Raw genomic sequence first — 15,430 nt, 5'->3', positions numbered from 1 at the left:
TATTGAATTGGTAAAGTTTGTACGTGTGAATAAGAACAAATAACTGTTTGTATAAGCTACAGAGAGCAATAATTTCACAACTTTATGTTAATTATAAAAATAAGTAATTTAAATTGGTTTGAATGACATTTTTGATCCTATAATAATTTTGCATAAATGAATATATTGTTTAAGAGCGAATACTTAAGTATTGACATTAACTTCGAATTCCCTACTTATAATTTAATTAAGCTTAAAAATGTTCAAGTGTTTTATTTTAAAATCTCACCCAACCGCGCTCAACTATGATTAATTATGATTCGGCGATCGAATCGCTAAAAATACACCTTATCCAAGTTTTGATTCGATGACTTCAAAAGGGGTTGATGAAGAGTAGGAGGCGGAAAACATCTGCAAAGCGTCAGCGTTGATAAATGTAAAACAAAAGCAAATAAAGTTTAGCAACAACATCTGAGAGAAAGAAAACAAAACAAAAAACCAGCCATTTAGCGATAAATACATGTTTCTCTTCGCGTGCACGCACATATGTGTACTGCGATTTCTGGGTGAGGGCCGATATGGAGGTTGGAGGTTTGAGGATGGAGGGGTCCTACCCGATAACTTGACTCACCCGACACGCCATCATCCGCAGATCAGTTGGTGGCGGTGCAATGCTCCATGTCGCCAACTTCGCAACTTGTTCGGGCCGGTCATCGGTGCGGTGTGTGGACTTGGATTTGGATTCGGTGTCGGAATCGACGGCGAACTGGAATCTTGTCTCAGTTAGCGCGCAAACTTCTAAGCAAACAGTCGCCAGCGCGGGGCCCATCGAAAACGGTAAAACAAATAGCGACAGCGACAGCAACAGCAACACAAATCGAAGCCCGAACACTCGAGACACACGCGGCGTATGCGTAATTACATTCCATCAACAGCTGGCCAGTTGCCCACAGAGGAGCCACCGCCTATCCCTCGGTGACCCACTTCGAGGTCCGGCTTTAAAGTTCAATCCTCGTTCGAGTGCCTCCTTTGTGTGTCAATAAACTCGCGTGCCAGGAGCCCAGTGTCCAGTCCCCCCAATCCGCCTCCCAGGTCAACAGAGCCCACTCCCAAGTGCTTCAGTCTGGCTGTATTTCCCTGTAAAGCTGGTAAGTTCATTTCGGCAGGGTATGCAAATCGCAGCTCCAAACACAAACAAAGCCGGCGAAGAGTTGGAATTAGTCAGCGCGAAACGACATGTGCCAAAAAGCCGAAAAACACATAAATTAAAAGCATTGTTTGGTTATGGAAGACTCTAGACTCGGACAAAGAGCCCATAAAAATCTAAACTTTCATTAAGTTTTAGTATTTTATTTATTTATTTAATTTGTCTATATTAATATGAACAACATTTCAACAATACACACCCTTTCAAAATTAATTTCATTAAGACAACAGTAACAATGTAATAAAAAAATCTATTTATATTAAATTAAAAAATAATTTTAATTTAAAAAATAAATTTAACGAGTTGCATAATAATTGGTTTAAGTTTTTAAAGAGAAATTTGTATTTGGTCTTCAGAAATGGTAGAAAAGTTAAGCATTAATACTTAACTAGACTTAACTAGACAGTGCATATATTAAGTCGAATATCTACATAACTACAAGCTCTTTGACTACCCAGTCAGTTAAGTTTCTCTGCTTTGTTCAGATGTTAGTCGGGCAAAATTCCATTTCATCGTATGAAAACATTTCAGAACATTGTATTAAATACACAAATATCGACAAATTTCAAACGTACGTTCTTACCTTTCTCCAGTTCTTTTCGGTTCAGATTTGTAGTTTTATAAATACACGCAAAGATAAGCATTGGATTCCATCAAAGTTGGTACGATTTGTGGCGAGTCAAAGTGAATTCAATTGGATTGGCTTGTTCATTGATCGCGCCTTATTGGGAGCGGCCGTCGGCCCACAATTGTCAGTCTGGGTCTGGGTCTGGGACTTGATCTGGGCACGGTTTCATCGGCTTCCACTTCCACTTCCACTTCCAGATCGGCACCCACGTACATCCACTGACGCCTCCTGGCGACAATCGTCGGCCTGTTGCTGCTGTGTGTTTTGTGTTTACTTGCTGCCAACTCGCATGACTCACCGGAGAGTCTGAGCCGGGTCTGCGGTAACCAAACACTTCGAGCCAAGCTCGGTCGCGTCACCACCTTGGCCGGAGCCCACACACGAACATCGCAACAAATCGCACCGAATTCAACCGACTCAAATTGAATATACCCTATTTGGCGATGGCGTCAATAGGTTCCGGAGAGATGAAGACCTCGAGGCTAGCGCAAATGCAGGTGAGATTTGAGAGTGATTTGAACGATGATTCAAAAGAATCAACTTTTTAAAATTATGCTGATATTTGTTTTATTTGAGCATTGCCTCTGGCGATAGCAGTAATAAACCAGTTCTCTTGATAAAAATGTATCAAGACAGGAAATTACCAAAGTCGATAGGCCACTTTGTATGCCCTTACAGAGGGTATTGTAATTGCAGTAAAAAGTTTGCAAAGCAGTGCATCACTAGATGATTCGATCTAACCATGATCGCCTGTCCGTTTCTATGCAAACCAAAAGTTTTCTTTCTATTGCACATAGTATATAAGTAAGAATTCCCCGACTATAAGATACCGTAACTCAGCTAACAAATTTCAAACTAAATGAATCTAATAAGCATAGGAAACTGTTTTGCCGGCAGAGCAGCGGCAGAGCGGCAGCAGAGGACTTAATATCTCTATAATTTCTAAAACTAGAGCTCGATTTTAAAATTTGTTGTGTCTTTTGATAGATATGGTAAGGTCTATCAGACTATCGCGATTTGTGGGCGTCAAAGTGGGCGTGGCCTCGTTTTGAAATCAACTTGTGCTGCGTAAGATTTACTAGAATCTGCATTTCAACTCCGAAATCTATTGATTTTATAGTTTCTGGGATAAAGACGGACAGACAGACGGACATAGCTAGATTGACTCGGCTGTTGATCCTGATCAAGACTTTATATAAACTATATCTTTCAACGATTACAATATATAAACCGTGATAGAAAGCACTTAATTACAAACACAACTAGCTGGCCAACGAATGTGGGCTTCGTTTATAATTCATTTAGAAACTACTTCTGCAATACCGACATTTGTTTTTTTTAAAAGTTGCTCCCAATATAAGCCAGTTAGCTACTTTAATTTCCGTGATGCACCATAAATGGACTGATACTTTTGGTGGAGTTCTATTTCGGGTTCTCTCGCTTAAGTTTTCCAGTGAAATGCCAGCTAATTAATTTGTATTTGCCGCTGCTCTTATTCGGCAATGGGAACTTTTGACGCCCCCGCAATGAAACAGAAAGGCGCTCCTTGACGGCCATCTGTTAGCGGCAAGCAGAGGCGTCGACAGTGCAGAGGGGTACAACACATGCCCCCCAATTAGAGGTGATTAGTCTTTGCCAAACTACGTCACTGTATTAGCCACTCAATATCCAAAAAGGGTTGACATTAAGAACGCAAACATGCACGTGTGCATGGGGAGAAATCTGACAATGTCATTTCAAAAACTAAATATTATATTGCTGCACTCCAAACAATTATTGTAATTTAAACCTTGCATACTTGTTAAAATATATTTAAAAGTAAAAATTTAAAGGCTTAAATTTAAGAGCTCCATAAAGTTTTAAATTTTTCAACTTTTACATTTTGACATAATTTTTTGTTTTTTTTTTTTTTATAGATAATCTGATTGGCAAAGTTTAAATTTTAAATTTTTTATACATTTTTGTAATTTTTCACTATTTTATTGGGCTTTAATATTTTTCTCTGAGTGCCAATCCACCGAACTATACTAATTCATCAATCAAAAAAATTTACCCGTTAAATTAGTTGAGCACGATTTTATCGCTGAAAGGGGGCATGCGGGTGAAGGACAAAGCTGAGGTCCTTTGTCACCTGAGCGCCGCTCTTCCTTGGCGGCATTCAACAATTGCTGCTCCTTTTGGGGGTTGTGGGTATTGAGTGGGTGGTGGTTGGTGGGTCTTGGGCGGGTGTGTATATCCCCTGTATCCCATGTGGCCCGTGTCATGGCAACGTTGCAGTCATTGATTTTTTGTTGTTATTGCTGCATGCCAATAACAACAAAAACAATCGGCTGGCCAAACAAAAGGACAGCCAGCTAGGATTTCTCGAGTGTCCGATATACACAAAGGACTTGCATATTTTGTGAGCCGTGCTTTGGACGACTTGCCAGGTGGCCATGGCTGGGTTCGAAGGCCACTACCAGGACACCAGAGACGGAAGACAAGCGCACTAGGAGGAGGCATTTCGAGGGAAATGAATGGGAGGAGCATGGCCACAACCGCGTCCACACCCACACCCACAGCCCAACCCGCACTTGGGACCCGTTTCCGTTCCCGGGGACAGGATAAGATTTCCTTTGCCCAGGCGGGTCGTGTGGCAAGGGGTTTTATGTACTGGCGGCACGTAAGTGGGCAGGGATTTGTTCGCAGGGGGGTTGGGAGGTGGAGCTGGGGGTGTGACACCTCCCCATCGCCAGAATAGACAAGCAAACAAGGCACACAGCACAAACACACAAACACACACCGAAACCCGTGCACCTAATGACTCCACTCGGGGGAAATGGACGCGCTAATGTCCAGCTCCCGTTCGCTCAGTTGACACGCGCTCTCCGGCCCGGAATGTTGCAGTCGGCGGACGGGGACGTGGACGAGGACGGAGACTTCCTCCGGTACGAGTTCGAGTCGGAGCTCGACCAGCAGGACCACATTCTGCCCCTGAAACTGAACGAGTCCTGGGCGGCCAGGCGCCTCATGGAGGCACTGAGTCACCTGCCACCCAGTGGCAATGGCAGCACCAGCTCTGCACCCGTAAGACAATTGGGTGAATACTATATTTGGGGTATAAATTGTACAGTAGTTGAGTAACAAAGTGGATTTAGCTTATTTTGGTTTTTATCTAGAAATTGTATTTAATTTTGAACTTTTTGATTCGAGTATAAAATAAACAACGATTGGTTAAACTTTGATTCAATTCAGGAATTTTTTTTAATCAATGTTATAATTATTAATCAATTTTTTTAATAATTTGATTTTTGAAAATGAATTCGAGTGTTTTTAAAAGTGTTCCGTTCTGATTAAAACTAAGAGTGAGATTATGTAGATAATAACCTATTAAAGGGATTTTATGCAATAAAAACGTTATTTCTTTATATTGAATTTTACCAAAGATTCGTTTCAAAAGAATAAAAATAAACAGACAAATTTGTTAAACTCTGATCCAATTTAGTAATCCTTTTTAATCAATCTCATAATCATGAATCGCTGAAATTCGATTCTATTCTCTCATTCTATTTTTCTCAATTACATGGTATTTTAAACTAATTTCAAGTGTTTTAAAAAGTGATCCTATTTGAGTGATACTAAGAGTTAGTTTTTGTAGATGAACTATCCTATTAAAGGTACTTTATGCATTCAAAACATTATTTCTCTTTTACTTATTTTGAAGTTTATTTGGTTCAAATAATAATAATAACTTTTATCGTTATAATAACTTTTATCATACTTATTCTAATTGAATGATCAATTACTCTATAATAGAACTAGCTAGCTAGCTTAGACTCATTTGCTATCTCTAGTTGATAAGTAAAATTAGGAAGAAATATATTGTCGGCATATATTCGATCTACATTTTAGATATAATATATAATAGCAGGGCTCACTGGAAAACTGCTATTACTTTAGTATTAATCATAAAATTTACTTATTTTTAAAAGACAGATTGTTTATAAAAAAATTAAAAAAAAAAAAAAATCTCTGATTGACTTCAAAACTTGATCCAGAATCTTGCATTCCAATATTTAAAAATGTTGTTTTTTTTACCACCAGATGCGCTTTCAACAGCGGACCCAGCAGGAGCAGGAGGTGCGTCGGCGGGAGCTACTGGGCACGAAGACGAGTGGCGAGCACTTGGCCACTGCTGCGCCCAGTGCCGCCTCCACCAGGCTGATTGGCAATGGAAAGGTGCGCCAGATGTTCGATGAGCGTCGCCGAGGAGCGGGCATCGACCGCAGCAATCCCCTCAAGCCGATCGGAACCCTGCCCTCGCCGCCCGCCCCAGCGAAAGCCCGCCCCCAGCAACCGATGCAGCGGCTCATCAAGGGCGTGACCGACATGAGCCTCAAGGAGCCGCCCAACGCCTGCAGGCGCGTTACCAGCGACAGCAACAACAACAACAAGTTCGCCACCCCCCGGAGTGTGAACCGAAGCCTGAAGCCCGTGGTCACCCGGAAGACGCCGCCTGCCCCAGAGGCGGCGCTCTCCCAGCGATCCGTGTCCACGCCACCGCGCAGTCCCAAGATGCCGACCTCCAGTCGGTTGACCGGAGGAGCCACCCCGCAAGCCAATCGCCTGTCGCCGCCAACGATTCGACGGGTGAGTAGAATCAACGTGGCCCCGCATTGTCACTCAACCGATAACCTTTTCAAAACCCTATGCCATGTCTATCCCCGTTCAGTCGGAGCCTAAATCACCAGTTAAAAAGGTCAACATGGTGAGTACCACTGTCCAGGGGTGAGGAGAAGAGTGATCCGAACCTTTCCCCATTCGCAGGACACCACAACGACGGCCCCGGAGGGCACCGCCCTGTGCCGGTTCTGCGGACGCCACTTCAACACGGATCGGCTGCAGAAGCACGAGGCGGTGTGCCAGCGCATGGTGAGCACCAAGCGTAAGGTCTTCGACGCCTCCAAGCAGCGCGTCGTGGGCACCGACGCCGAGAAGTTCGGCAAGAAGTCGAAGGGAAGAAGCTCGCAATCGACGTACAGCAGTGCTGCCCAGCAGAAGGGTCTGACCACCGGGGTCAAGAAGAGCAACTGGCGCAAGCAGCACGAGGAGTTCATCCAGTCGATACGGGCCGCCAAGCAGGTTCAGTTGCACTTGGCGCGCGGCGGCAAGCTGAGCGACCTGCCGCCGCCGCCGCCTTCGGAGAATCCCGACTACATCCAGTGCCCGCACTGCAGCCGTCGATTCAACCAACAGGCCGCCGAGCGGCACATCCCCAAGTGCGCCAACATGGTGCACAACAAGCCGCGGAACGGTCCCCCGCCGAAGAAGCGCTAGTGGTTAGTGGGAATCGGTAATAGCTGATCTCTGGTTGATAACAGTGAACATGCCCATACTTTTACTTGTGATAAAGAAGATTGATGATTGGAACGAACCTAAAGTGGCCTATAACTAGGGTGGGTTGAGTGCGTGGTATGCTAGTCGGACAGCACCTCCACGTCGTTATCGGAGGCAGAGGGCACGGCTGGCGCGGCAGTAGATCCCGATTTCTCGCGCTCAATGATGGCCTTCACCGCCTCGGCAGCCTTGTTCATCTCCAGTCCCTCGAGCATGTACGCCCAGTTGTCCAGCGTGGCATCATCGTCATCGGAGATCCAGTTGGTCAGCATTTGGACGCAGGCCACGTTGGCCGTGGAGTGCTCCATTTGGAAGAAGAGCAGCTCGTCGTTGGTGAAGCCGATCTTCTTGCCCACCTTCATCCAGGGCTCACCTATCAAGGGGGCCACCTCCTGGATGTGCTCTTTGGTAACCATAAGCGGCTTCTCGTGGGCTGGCACTTCGTCCACCTCCTCCACCACCGGCTCGTTGTCCTCCACCTCGAGATCCTGCTCTGGCTCAGCGTCCTGGAGGGCCACAGTGGCATCCTGCTCGGCCTCTGCATGAGCATGGTTAACTGCCAGGCCAAAACTGTTCTCCGAAGAGTTGCTCGACAACAGAGCTGCCGGCTTGGGCTCCTTGTCCCGAATGAGACGCTTGCGCACCTGCTCCAGATAGTCGGAGATCTTGCTCGAGGGTTGAGAGAGCGAGGTAAAAAGTGTGGTGTCTGGCGGGCTAGCAAACGCAAGGCTCGCCATTCGAAGGCGGGGTCGATCTTCTCATGCGGCGTCTCCAAATACGTCTCCAGAAGCGGCAGGAAGTTGCGCTGCTCGCTCTTGCAGGCCTGCAGGTTATCCGGAGAGTAGTTCCACAAGCGGGTCAGGTTATCACTGGAAGGGCATTGCATTACTTTAATAACCTGATTGGTTTCTTGACACGTCGTACTTACTTTCCCAAAAAGAACTTGCCATTGCGAGCTGCATCGCGCAATGCATCGCCCAATGGGCGTCTTGGTTTCTTGGACGGTGGTGGCTTCAGGTCCTCCTCGTTGGGTGCCGGCTCCTCCGGCTTTTTGAACTCCTTACAGCCCTCGTTCTTCCAGTTATTCCACATCTCCTCGCGCACAAGCATGTGGTGTACAGTTCGAGCAAACCGCTTGCCGTAGGGCGGAGTCTCCTCTAGCAATTTGTAAACGCGAGACTCTGTTTCCTTGATAAAGTCCGCCTGGTCCGCGGTTAATGTGTAAGCATCGCTGAAAGTACAGGCATAACATGTTATTTGTATTCACTGTGGCCCACACTTTTCTACTCACCTCTTAAACTTTACACTGACTTGAAGGTACTGAAAGAGTATCAGAAACTGCACCAGCACAGCACGTCGGAAATTAGCGTCAGAGAGCTGTAGTGCCAGTAGCTTGGGATTCGTCAGAAACTTGGCGAAGAAGTGATTCGCCTTGATCACGACAGTCACCGCCGCAGGATCAACGGCCTCTTCGTCCACCTCCATGGCTTGGCCAGCCTCGCTGGCACTGTCGTTGCCACTCTGTCTCACGTCCTCCAGCTTGAAGCTCGAGAACGATTGCAGTATGTTCTCGGCGTGCTGAAAAATAATATATTAATAAATATAATTATATTTTATAATTATAAAAAAGATTTGAATGTAGATGGGGCTCAGCCATTTTCCAAATTGTTCTTAGTTGACCCATCAAGAAGGTACTCACCATCTGGAACATCTTCCACTGCGCCTTGTTGTAGCACTGGTTGGGATTGCGGAAGAAGTCCTGCAGCGACCAGAACTTGCAGTACAGGTCGTAGTCGATCTTCAGGGGGATGTCCTCGGCGGTGTCCTCCAGCTCCTTGTTGTCGCTCTCGTCGTGGTCTTTGCTGTCCAGCCCGTACTCCGTGAAGTTGTCCAGGTTAAACTCGGACACAATGTTCAGGCCAGACCGCTCCGAGAAGGGGAAGAACTTGGAGAGGAAGAGCAGAATGCGGCCGCAAAAGACTGTGTTCTGGGTGCGAGAAAGGCGGCGCAGCAGGTCGTTGCACATGCGCAGTATGTTGTTCTTGCACGAGGCGAAGAATATCTCCTCCTTCCACACCTCCACCAGTTCCTCGACGAACCGGAAGATCTCCTGGCATTTGTCCAGCGTGACCACGTCGAAAGTGTCGATGAGCAGCACCACCGGAATGGTGTTGGACACGATCTCGGCCCGCGTGGCATCCACGGAGAGGCGCACCAGGTCGCCAATGCGCTGTACATCGTCCTCCAGCCGATTCATTAGAAGCACCCGGAACGCGTGGTCCATGGGCAGGCGCTTGTCATGTTCGGTGTTGGCGGTGAAGCTGTTGTACTCCTTGACCAGCAGCTCCACGTTGCCGTCGGTGATGGCCTTTTCCAGGGCTTTCTGCAATTTAATGTTTGTGACCCCATCATTGCCGGTTTCGAAGCTCGTTAATGCACCATTTCTTACCTCAAACGCAGCCTGCAGCGCAAAGTAGTTGGCCAACTTGCCTGAAGCCTTGCTGGCCACATCTACAGCGGTGCTCATTTTGTTCAATACAGTTAGTGCGGATACAACAGCAGTAAACTGGTAAGTTGATGTTGTTTTTAACTAAAACAACATGGCCAGTGCTGTTGGCTGCTTTGTTAATTTCCAGTGTTGGAAACTACTCTTTTAATAGTAACAAACAATACTTTAATATCGATATAAATTCGATTTTTAATGCGGCGGGAAATTCAAAACAAAAGAATTCTGAAGATGTGATTAAAAAATATTTAATTTTACAACAAAAAGTTATAGAAAGTTTTAGTAAATAGAAGTTCCTAATGTTTTAAGCAGGCACCAAAGAATACAAACAACAAAGAAAAAGTTTAGGCGGCTTTATAGGTCTACGAATTTAAAACACATACAATTATAATTTGCAAGGCCGAATGGATTGTTCTTATCAACAGCATAGTGTCGAGGCACGCAAAACTGCTATCAGCTTCTCAGGCAAATCCGAATAGGTTTGAGATTTCAATTAGTTTCCCACTCCGTGCAAGGTTGCGGAAGTCTAATAAGTAGGCCAGCCGAATCCAATGCAAATCGCAAAAGCTGCTATTCGGAATCTTAATCTCGGACGGAGTAGACATGGGCAAGACGATCTACTACGTGCTGCTGTGGGTTCTGGCGCTAAACTGTTTTAGCTGCCAGTCTGGGGTTTACCAACTATTCCCGGGCTATAATTATCCGCCTGCTGCTGCTCCTGCGCGGCCATCGTATTCCGGCTACTACAACAGCGGCTACAGGCCACCGCAGCAAGCCAGACAACGGAAACCCGAGCGATCTTACAAAGAAATCTGTCAAGTGGTAAACTCAAACGGATTCACCAACCCGGGCGGAGTGCCCAAATGTTTTTAGTCTAGTAAGCCAAAACTTATTGTAAAGTATCTTGATTACTTAAAATAAAAATAGGGTGTTTTTATACAATCAAATCTGCATTTACCATTTGAAAATGTTATAAATTAAATATAACCTGGTCTGCCCAAGTGTACTCACTAACCAGCACTGTATTTTATACAATCAAAAACACTTGTACATGCCAACAACTTGGATAATTCACTAAATATTTTAAATAGAAGCGGTGCTTACAAGTTATGGTCATGTGCTAGGCTTAAAATAGCTAATTTCTAGACAACAAAAGCGAAGATCTTAAGCTAGGCAGGAAAATTGGGACCATCCACAGGCTCTAGAAGAGCCGCTTCTGGACGATGTAGAAGACACATGCAAGAAACAGGCAGAAGGCGAAGAAGAGTAGCATCTTGTCGGTGCACTCGCGTCGTCCGTACTTCTTGAGCAGCTTGCCGGACATGGTTATGCTGCCAGCCGTGTTCTGCAACTCGTCGCTGGTGGCCTCCACATTCTGGGACGACGCCACCAGCGTCTCCAGGGTGACGGCACTCTTCTGGGTGGTCTCCGAGAGGTGCCGCGATATGGCCAGCATCTTCTCGGTCACGTCGTTCTCCTGCGAGACCAGGCTTCCCTGGTTGTGGCGCGCCCGCGCAGTCGATCGCTGGCGCAGCTCGCTCTCGCCGGTAATGGCCATCAGCTCCTCGCGGTTGGCCTTCTCGATCTCCAGCATTGTGGACACGTTGGCCTTCCGGAAGGCCTGCAGCGTCTTGGAAAATTGATCGCGGTGGGTGTCCACCTCCTTGGCCAGCGCCGCGTCCCCAGTGTCTCGAGCCCAGTCGTCCAGACGCTCGATGCTCCTTCTGATGGCCGACAGCTTGGAGCGTCCCGCTTCGTTCAGCTCCTCCAGTTCGGCGATGGAGGTGCGGCTGTTCAGGATGTCCTGAAATAGGCAGCTCGGACTTCAGATTCCCTTTCCAGCCGGCGAACGCTCACCTGTATGATCGCCTTGGCCTGCAGGTTGTTGTCGATTAGGTCCTGCCGGATGGACTGCAGAGTGAATGTGTCCTTGTCCATGACTCCAGCGAATTGTGTTTTTGTTTAAAAAAAAACAATTGATATTCCTTGGCTCTGGTGACGTGCCGTGCATTGACCAACACTAGAACGGCACGGTAAATATCGGTTGACTCCACTTCGTTCAAATTCTATCGAAATAAAATAATACAGTATTCACACAGCGCCCAAAAGCCTATTCACACAGGCGGCATTTCTAGTTCAGCGACGGAATTCCGCAATAGCGAGTTTTTCTTTTATAAGAAGTACATGTGATCTTTTCTTGGCTCTTTAGCATTTTTAGTTCTGAAATGATCAAACGATGATAATAAAATAGATTAAGGAGGTATTGGTCGTAAAAATAGTCCGTTACCTTTTCTTGATATCGAAAAGAATAAACAGAAAAATAGGAATGTAAACAAAAAAGCAAAAATTAATTAATTTATGCGTAATGCTTGATCGATGAATACTGATCCATCAGTGATCAGTGATCATGTTGTTCTGCTGAATACGCCGCACTTAATGATTTACTCACTGCTGATGGCAAATTACTTTTTTTAACATTTCCATAAGTTAAATTGTGATTTTTTTTTATTATTTTAAAATTGTAACACTTTACCGTAAATGACTTGCCATCCCAAGGACATAGAAAAATATCGATACTACGTTGTTTGGCCGGCATTAGTGGCAAGTTCCATCCCTAAATCAGCCTTATAGCCGCTAAATTTGTTAGTTTTGCAGCACATTTGCTATTACTTTAATTCCCCCAAAACAAATGGTGAACATTCAGTAGGACCTGCCATTCTTTTCAAATTGGCGGGCTAGTTTCACTTCGAAGCATGTCAAATGGTTCGACTTTCAGATCTCTAGTAAGTTCTTCACAGACCACATCGCGGCTATTGAGATTTAACTTGTTCTATTTAACAGAGCTCAACTGAAGAATATACATTTTCTTCGGATAACGACACGTTCAGCTCTGTTTCCAGCGGCAGCTCTGGCACCAGCACTGTCTCCAATCCTAGCTCCGTCTTCAGTGCATTTTCCAACGATAGCTTGCTGTCCACGGCGGAGCTATACACCACAAACATGAGCCACGATGAATCCCAATCCTCTTCGTTTGACGGTATCAGATCACTCTCCGCGAATGTGGCCCAGATGGAAGCCGAACTAGATAGCCGTAGGTCCACGGTTGCCTTAAGTGCATATAGGAGATCCACTGAATAGTTTCTCTTTCAGTCAATCGCTATTGCGAGGAGGTTGTGGCCCATATTGTCAACGACAACTCTCCCACGCTCAGCTCAACACCAACGATCGTGCGTGGTAACCGCCGCAGAAGTAACAGTAAGTGGAAGCCAAGTCCAAATCCCATATCCCAATGTTCTTCAAATGCTGATTCCTATTTCTTTAGTAAGCCCAGTGGAAGTGATAGATCTGTCCCATCTGGAGTTGATACCACGGATCCGATCCGCCCGGAATCGTGCTCCCGACGCCGTGATTGACTTGTGCACTCCTGATGGCCCAATAAGTCGTCCATTACACTTCCCATCCGATGACTCTTATACCGGTTCCCGTCGTCGCCGCACTTGGGAACAGTCGTCCGCAAGTTCCCAAGTGGTGGATGTCGATGATGTGTCGCCACCGAAACGCATCCAACCCGATTCCGACGTGTCCCAGAAGGAAGACTCCTACAAGTGCCCGGTCTGCATGGACAGTGTGATCAAGCGCGAGCCGGTGGCAACCAAATGTGGACATGTCTTCTGCCGAGAATGCATCCAAACTGCCATTAGTGCTACGCACAAGTGCCCGATGTGTAACAAAAAGCTGACAATCCGTCAATTTTCTCGTATTTATTTGTAAGATCCTTATTATGTGTTATGTTGGAATTGCTCTGCGAGCCACGTTTAAATTTATGTTTCTATATAAAAGTATTTTTAGTAGTCTTAAGTTATGAATTAAAAGAACAAGTTAAATACGGCAAAGAACGCCTGGTCTTGTGATTTATATACTAGATTTTGCGGTTTTTTTTTCATTCATAAAAGTAATAATACGTAGAGTTACTCAAATAAAAGCATTCCTAAATATAAATAAAACCATTCTCAGGCAAAAATAAAAAAAATGAAATTAAGCTTAAGACGAACTAATTGCCTGACAGCTCCTTGTTTAATGTAAATATGCTTAAATAATAAATAATACGTAGAGTTACTCAAATAAAAGCATTCCTAAATATAAATAAAACCAATCTCAGGCAAAAATAAAAAAATAAAATGAAGCTTAAGACGAACTAATTGCCTGACAGCTCCTTGTTTAATGTAAATATGCTTAAATAATAAATAATACGTAGAGTTAATCAAATAAAAGCATTCCTAAATATAAATAAAACCATTCTCAAGCAAAAATAAAAAATAATAAGCTTAAGACGAACTAATTGCCTGACAGCTCCTTGTTTAATGTAAATATGCCTAAATAATATTGCCAGATGTCTGCAATTATTATTGTAGGGTTGCTGCCTAAAAATTGAAAGCTGTTTGTTGGTAACTCTACTCTTTTTATTGTGACATATGTCAGACGTGAACTGTCAGAATTTTCTAAGCAGAGGACCGACAACGATACGTATAATAATTAAAGAAAAAATGAGTGAAAATAGGAAGGATGTGCCACAACAAGGTGCGGGCTTAGTTCCACCTCTCGTTGACCAGGATAATGACGAAGATGCAGGTACTGTTGGTGTAATATGAAATATATTTAAGCCATTACCTGCCGAAATTCTCTAGCTGGTGCTGAGTTGGAGACTTCTTCCGAGAGCTCGGACCATGAGTCGACAGCTTCTGTGGATGTTCGCTCCGTGTGTGGCATTTGCGGTACTCCCGTCGGGGATCCAATTGAAATGGACCATGTGCGCACGCGCAGCACTTCGTCGAGAGGTCCTGCAGGTGAAAGCGTTCACCACGCGCCCTCTGACCAGCAGCAGTCTGTTGGGATCAATGTCAGCATTGCTATTGCGCCAGCCGGTGGACCACCAGTTTCAATTGGAATTGCTGGTACGTAGACTCTGTGGTCACATCAATACTCGACTTTCAACGCAGTTTAAATTGCAACATTTAATTCTTGTGCTACATGTTTAAAGTACTAACTTAGTGTTGTTTCAGATCTTATAAATTGTTAATAGTAATGTAATTGAAGGTTTAACTCAACGTTGGCTTCCATACATGTATTTGCAATGTTCTTAATTGTTTTTCATAAAATGAAACATTTTAAAATAATTCTATATTTGCTAATATTGCAAAAAAATCAGATAATTTGTTAATGGTAGATTTTGATTAAAATATTTGTTTTTTTTCAGGTGGTGGGGCATCCTCTAGTCAAACACCCGTTTCTTTTACCTTGACAAATCGCCATCCTACCAACGTCTTCGTTCAGATTCAGCCAAATGGCTTGGCTGGTGGGTTTCATTTTGTCCATATACTCGATATAAATTTGATTAATTTATTGCATTTTTTCTATCTTTTTGTTTCGCTGCTCCAGCTCAAGGCCAGTCAACCAGTTCCGGCGAGGTGTTCATTTCCGAAAGTGTGGTGCGTTGCCCCATTTGCCTTCGCCTTGCCACCAATCCCCGTGCCACCAGTTGTGGCCACGTCTTTTGCGACCTGTGCTTGCACCGCGCCCTCGACTACCGTACAATTTGCCCCGTTTGCGGTGTGCCTCAGGAGTATATCAATTCTCTACAAATCTTTCCATGAACATAATTTTATAAGCTTTTGTTGCGAATAAACTTGAAAATTGGAAAAGAATTTGACACTATATCAATAGACCAATTATAAAG

General features: G+C 44.8%; 5 protein-coding genes across 7 annotated transcripts; 3 read left to right on the top strand and 2 right to left on the bottom strand.

The window, feature by feature from the left end:
* Positions 1-1,613: 1,613 nt before the first annotated feature.
* On the top strand, positions 1,614-7,227 carry LOC128252545 (zinc finger C2HC domain-containing protein 1C). 3 transcript variants are annotated; one of them, XM_052980334.1, is made up of 4 exons: positions 1,614-2,311; positions 5,898-6,443; positions 6,526-6,561; positions 6,621-7,227. In XM_052980334.1, the coding sequence occupies exons 1-4, from the start codon at positions 2,258-2,260 to the stop codon at positions 7,128-7,130; spliced, it is 1,146 nt and encodes a 381-aa protein (XP_052836294.1). In that variant the 5' UTR covers positions 1,614-2,257; the 3' UTR covers positions 7,131-7,227. The 3 variants fall into 3 exon arrangements, with proteins under 3 accessions (XP_052836294.1, XP_052836296.1, XP_052836295.1); XM_052980336.1 differs by lacking the exon at positions 1,614-2,311 and adding an exon at positions 4,067-4,476; XM_052980335.1 differs by lacking the exon at positions 1,614-2,311 and adding an exon at positions 4,532-4,880.
* LOC128252534 (THO complex subunit 1) lies at positions 7,160-9,827 on the bottom strand. The gene is given in 6 exon segments (XM_052980316.1): positions 7,160-7,887; positions 7,890-8,059; positions 8,119-8,421; positions 8,482-8,768; positions 8,890-9,573; positions 9,640-9,827. Coding segments are annotated over 6 exon segments (2,139 nt in total). The 5' UTR covers positions 9,718-9,827; the 3' UTR covers positions 7,160-7,270.
* An 800-nt stretch (positions 9,828-10,627) lies between these two features.
* Positions 10,628-11,727, bottom strand: LOC128252553 (vesicle transport protein SEC20). Its single transcript, XM_052980345.1, has 2 exons — positions 11,554-11,727; positions 10,628-11,500 (listed from the first exon to the last, which is right to left on the bottom strand). The coding sequence occupies exons 1-2, from the start codon at positions 11,632-11,634 to the stop codon at positions 10,898-10,900; spliced, it is 684 nt and encodes a 227-aa protein (XP_052836305.1). The 5' UTR covers positions 11,635-11,727; the 3' UTR covers positions 10,628-10,897.
* A 564-nt stretch (positions 11,728-12,291) lies between these two features.
* LOC128252547 (E3 ubiquitin-protein ligase RNF4) lies at positions 12,292-13,554 on the top strand. The gene is made up of 4 exons (XM_052980338.1): positions 12,292-12,479; positions 12,538-12,787; positions 12,847-12,951; positions 13,019-13,554. The coding sequence occupies exons 1-4, from the start codon at positions 12,450-12,452 to the stop codon at positions 13,465-13,467; spliced, it is 834 nt and encodes a 277-aa protein (XP_052836298.1). The 5' UTR covers positions 12,292-12,449; the 3' UTR covers positions 13,468-13,554.
* Positions 13,555-14,178: 624 nt separating this feature from the next.
* On the top strand, positions 14,179-15,385 carry LOC128252554 (uncharacterized). The gene is made up of 4 exons (XM_052980346.1): positions 14,179-14,325; positions 14,382-14,648; positions 14,951-15,049; positions 15,133-15,385. The coding sequence occupies exons 1-4, from the start codon at positions 14,241-14,243 to the stop codon at positions 15,345-15,347; spliced, it is 666 nt and encodes a 221-aa protein (XP_052836306.1). The 5' UTR covers positions 14,179-14,240; the 3' UTR covers positions 15,348-15,385.
* Positions 15,386-15,430: the final 45 nt, after the last annotated feature.

Source organism: Drosophila gunungcola, chromosome 3R (genome assembly GCF_025200985.1).
Source record: "Drosophila gunungcola strain Sukarami chromosome 3R, Dgunungcola_SK_2, whole genome shotgun sequence".
NCBI lineage: Eukaryota > Metazoa > Arthropoda > Insecta > Diptera > Drosophilidae > Drosophila > Drosophila gunungcola.
This window is presented reverse-complemented; position numbering and strand designations above follow the sequence as displayed.

Coding starts and splice junctions, on each gene's coding strand:
- LOC128252545 (XM_052980335.1), top strand. CDS start 4,614: ATGACTCCACTCGGGGGAAATGGACGCGCTAATGTCCAGCTCCCGTTC. Junction 4,881..5,897: donor GCAGCACCAGCTCTGCACCC/GTAAGACAATTG, acceptor TTTTACCACCAG/ATGCGCTTTCAACAGCGGAC. Junction 6,444..6,525: donor CGCCGCCAACGATTCGACGG/GTGAGTAGAATC, acceptor ATCCCCGTTCAG/TCGGAGCCTAAATCACCAGT.
- LOC128252553 (XM_052980345.1), bottom strand. CDS start 11,634: ATGGACAAGGACACATTCACTCTGCAGTCCATCCGGCAGGACCTAATC. Junction 11,501..11,553: donor AGGCCAAGGCGATCATACAG/GTGAGCGTTCGC, acceptor TGCCTATTTCAG/GACATCCTGAACAGCCGCAC.
- LOC128252547 (XM_052980338.1), top strand. CDS start 12,450: ATGTCAAATGGTTCGACTTTCAGATCTCTA. Junction 12,788..12,846: donor GGAAGCCGAACTAGATAGCC/GTAGGTCCACGG, acceptor TTTCTCTTTCAG/TCAATCGCTATTGCGAGGAG. Junction 12,952..13,018: donor TAACCGCCGCAGAAGTAACA/GTAAGTGGAAGC, acceptor CTATTTCTTTAG/TAAGCCCAGTGGAAGTGATA.
- LOC128252554 (XM_052980346.1), top strand. CDS start 14,241: ATGAGTGAAAATAGGAAGGATGTGCCACAACAAGGTGCGGGCTTAGTT. Junction 14,649..14,950: donor AGTTTCAATTGGAATTGCTG/GTACGTAGACTC, acceptor GTTTTTTTTCAG/GTGGTGGGGCATCCTCTAGT. Junction 15,050..15,132: donor TCAGCCAAATGGCTTGGCTG/GTGGGTTTCATT, acceptor TCGCTGCTCCAG/CTCAAGGCCAGTCAACCAGT.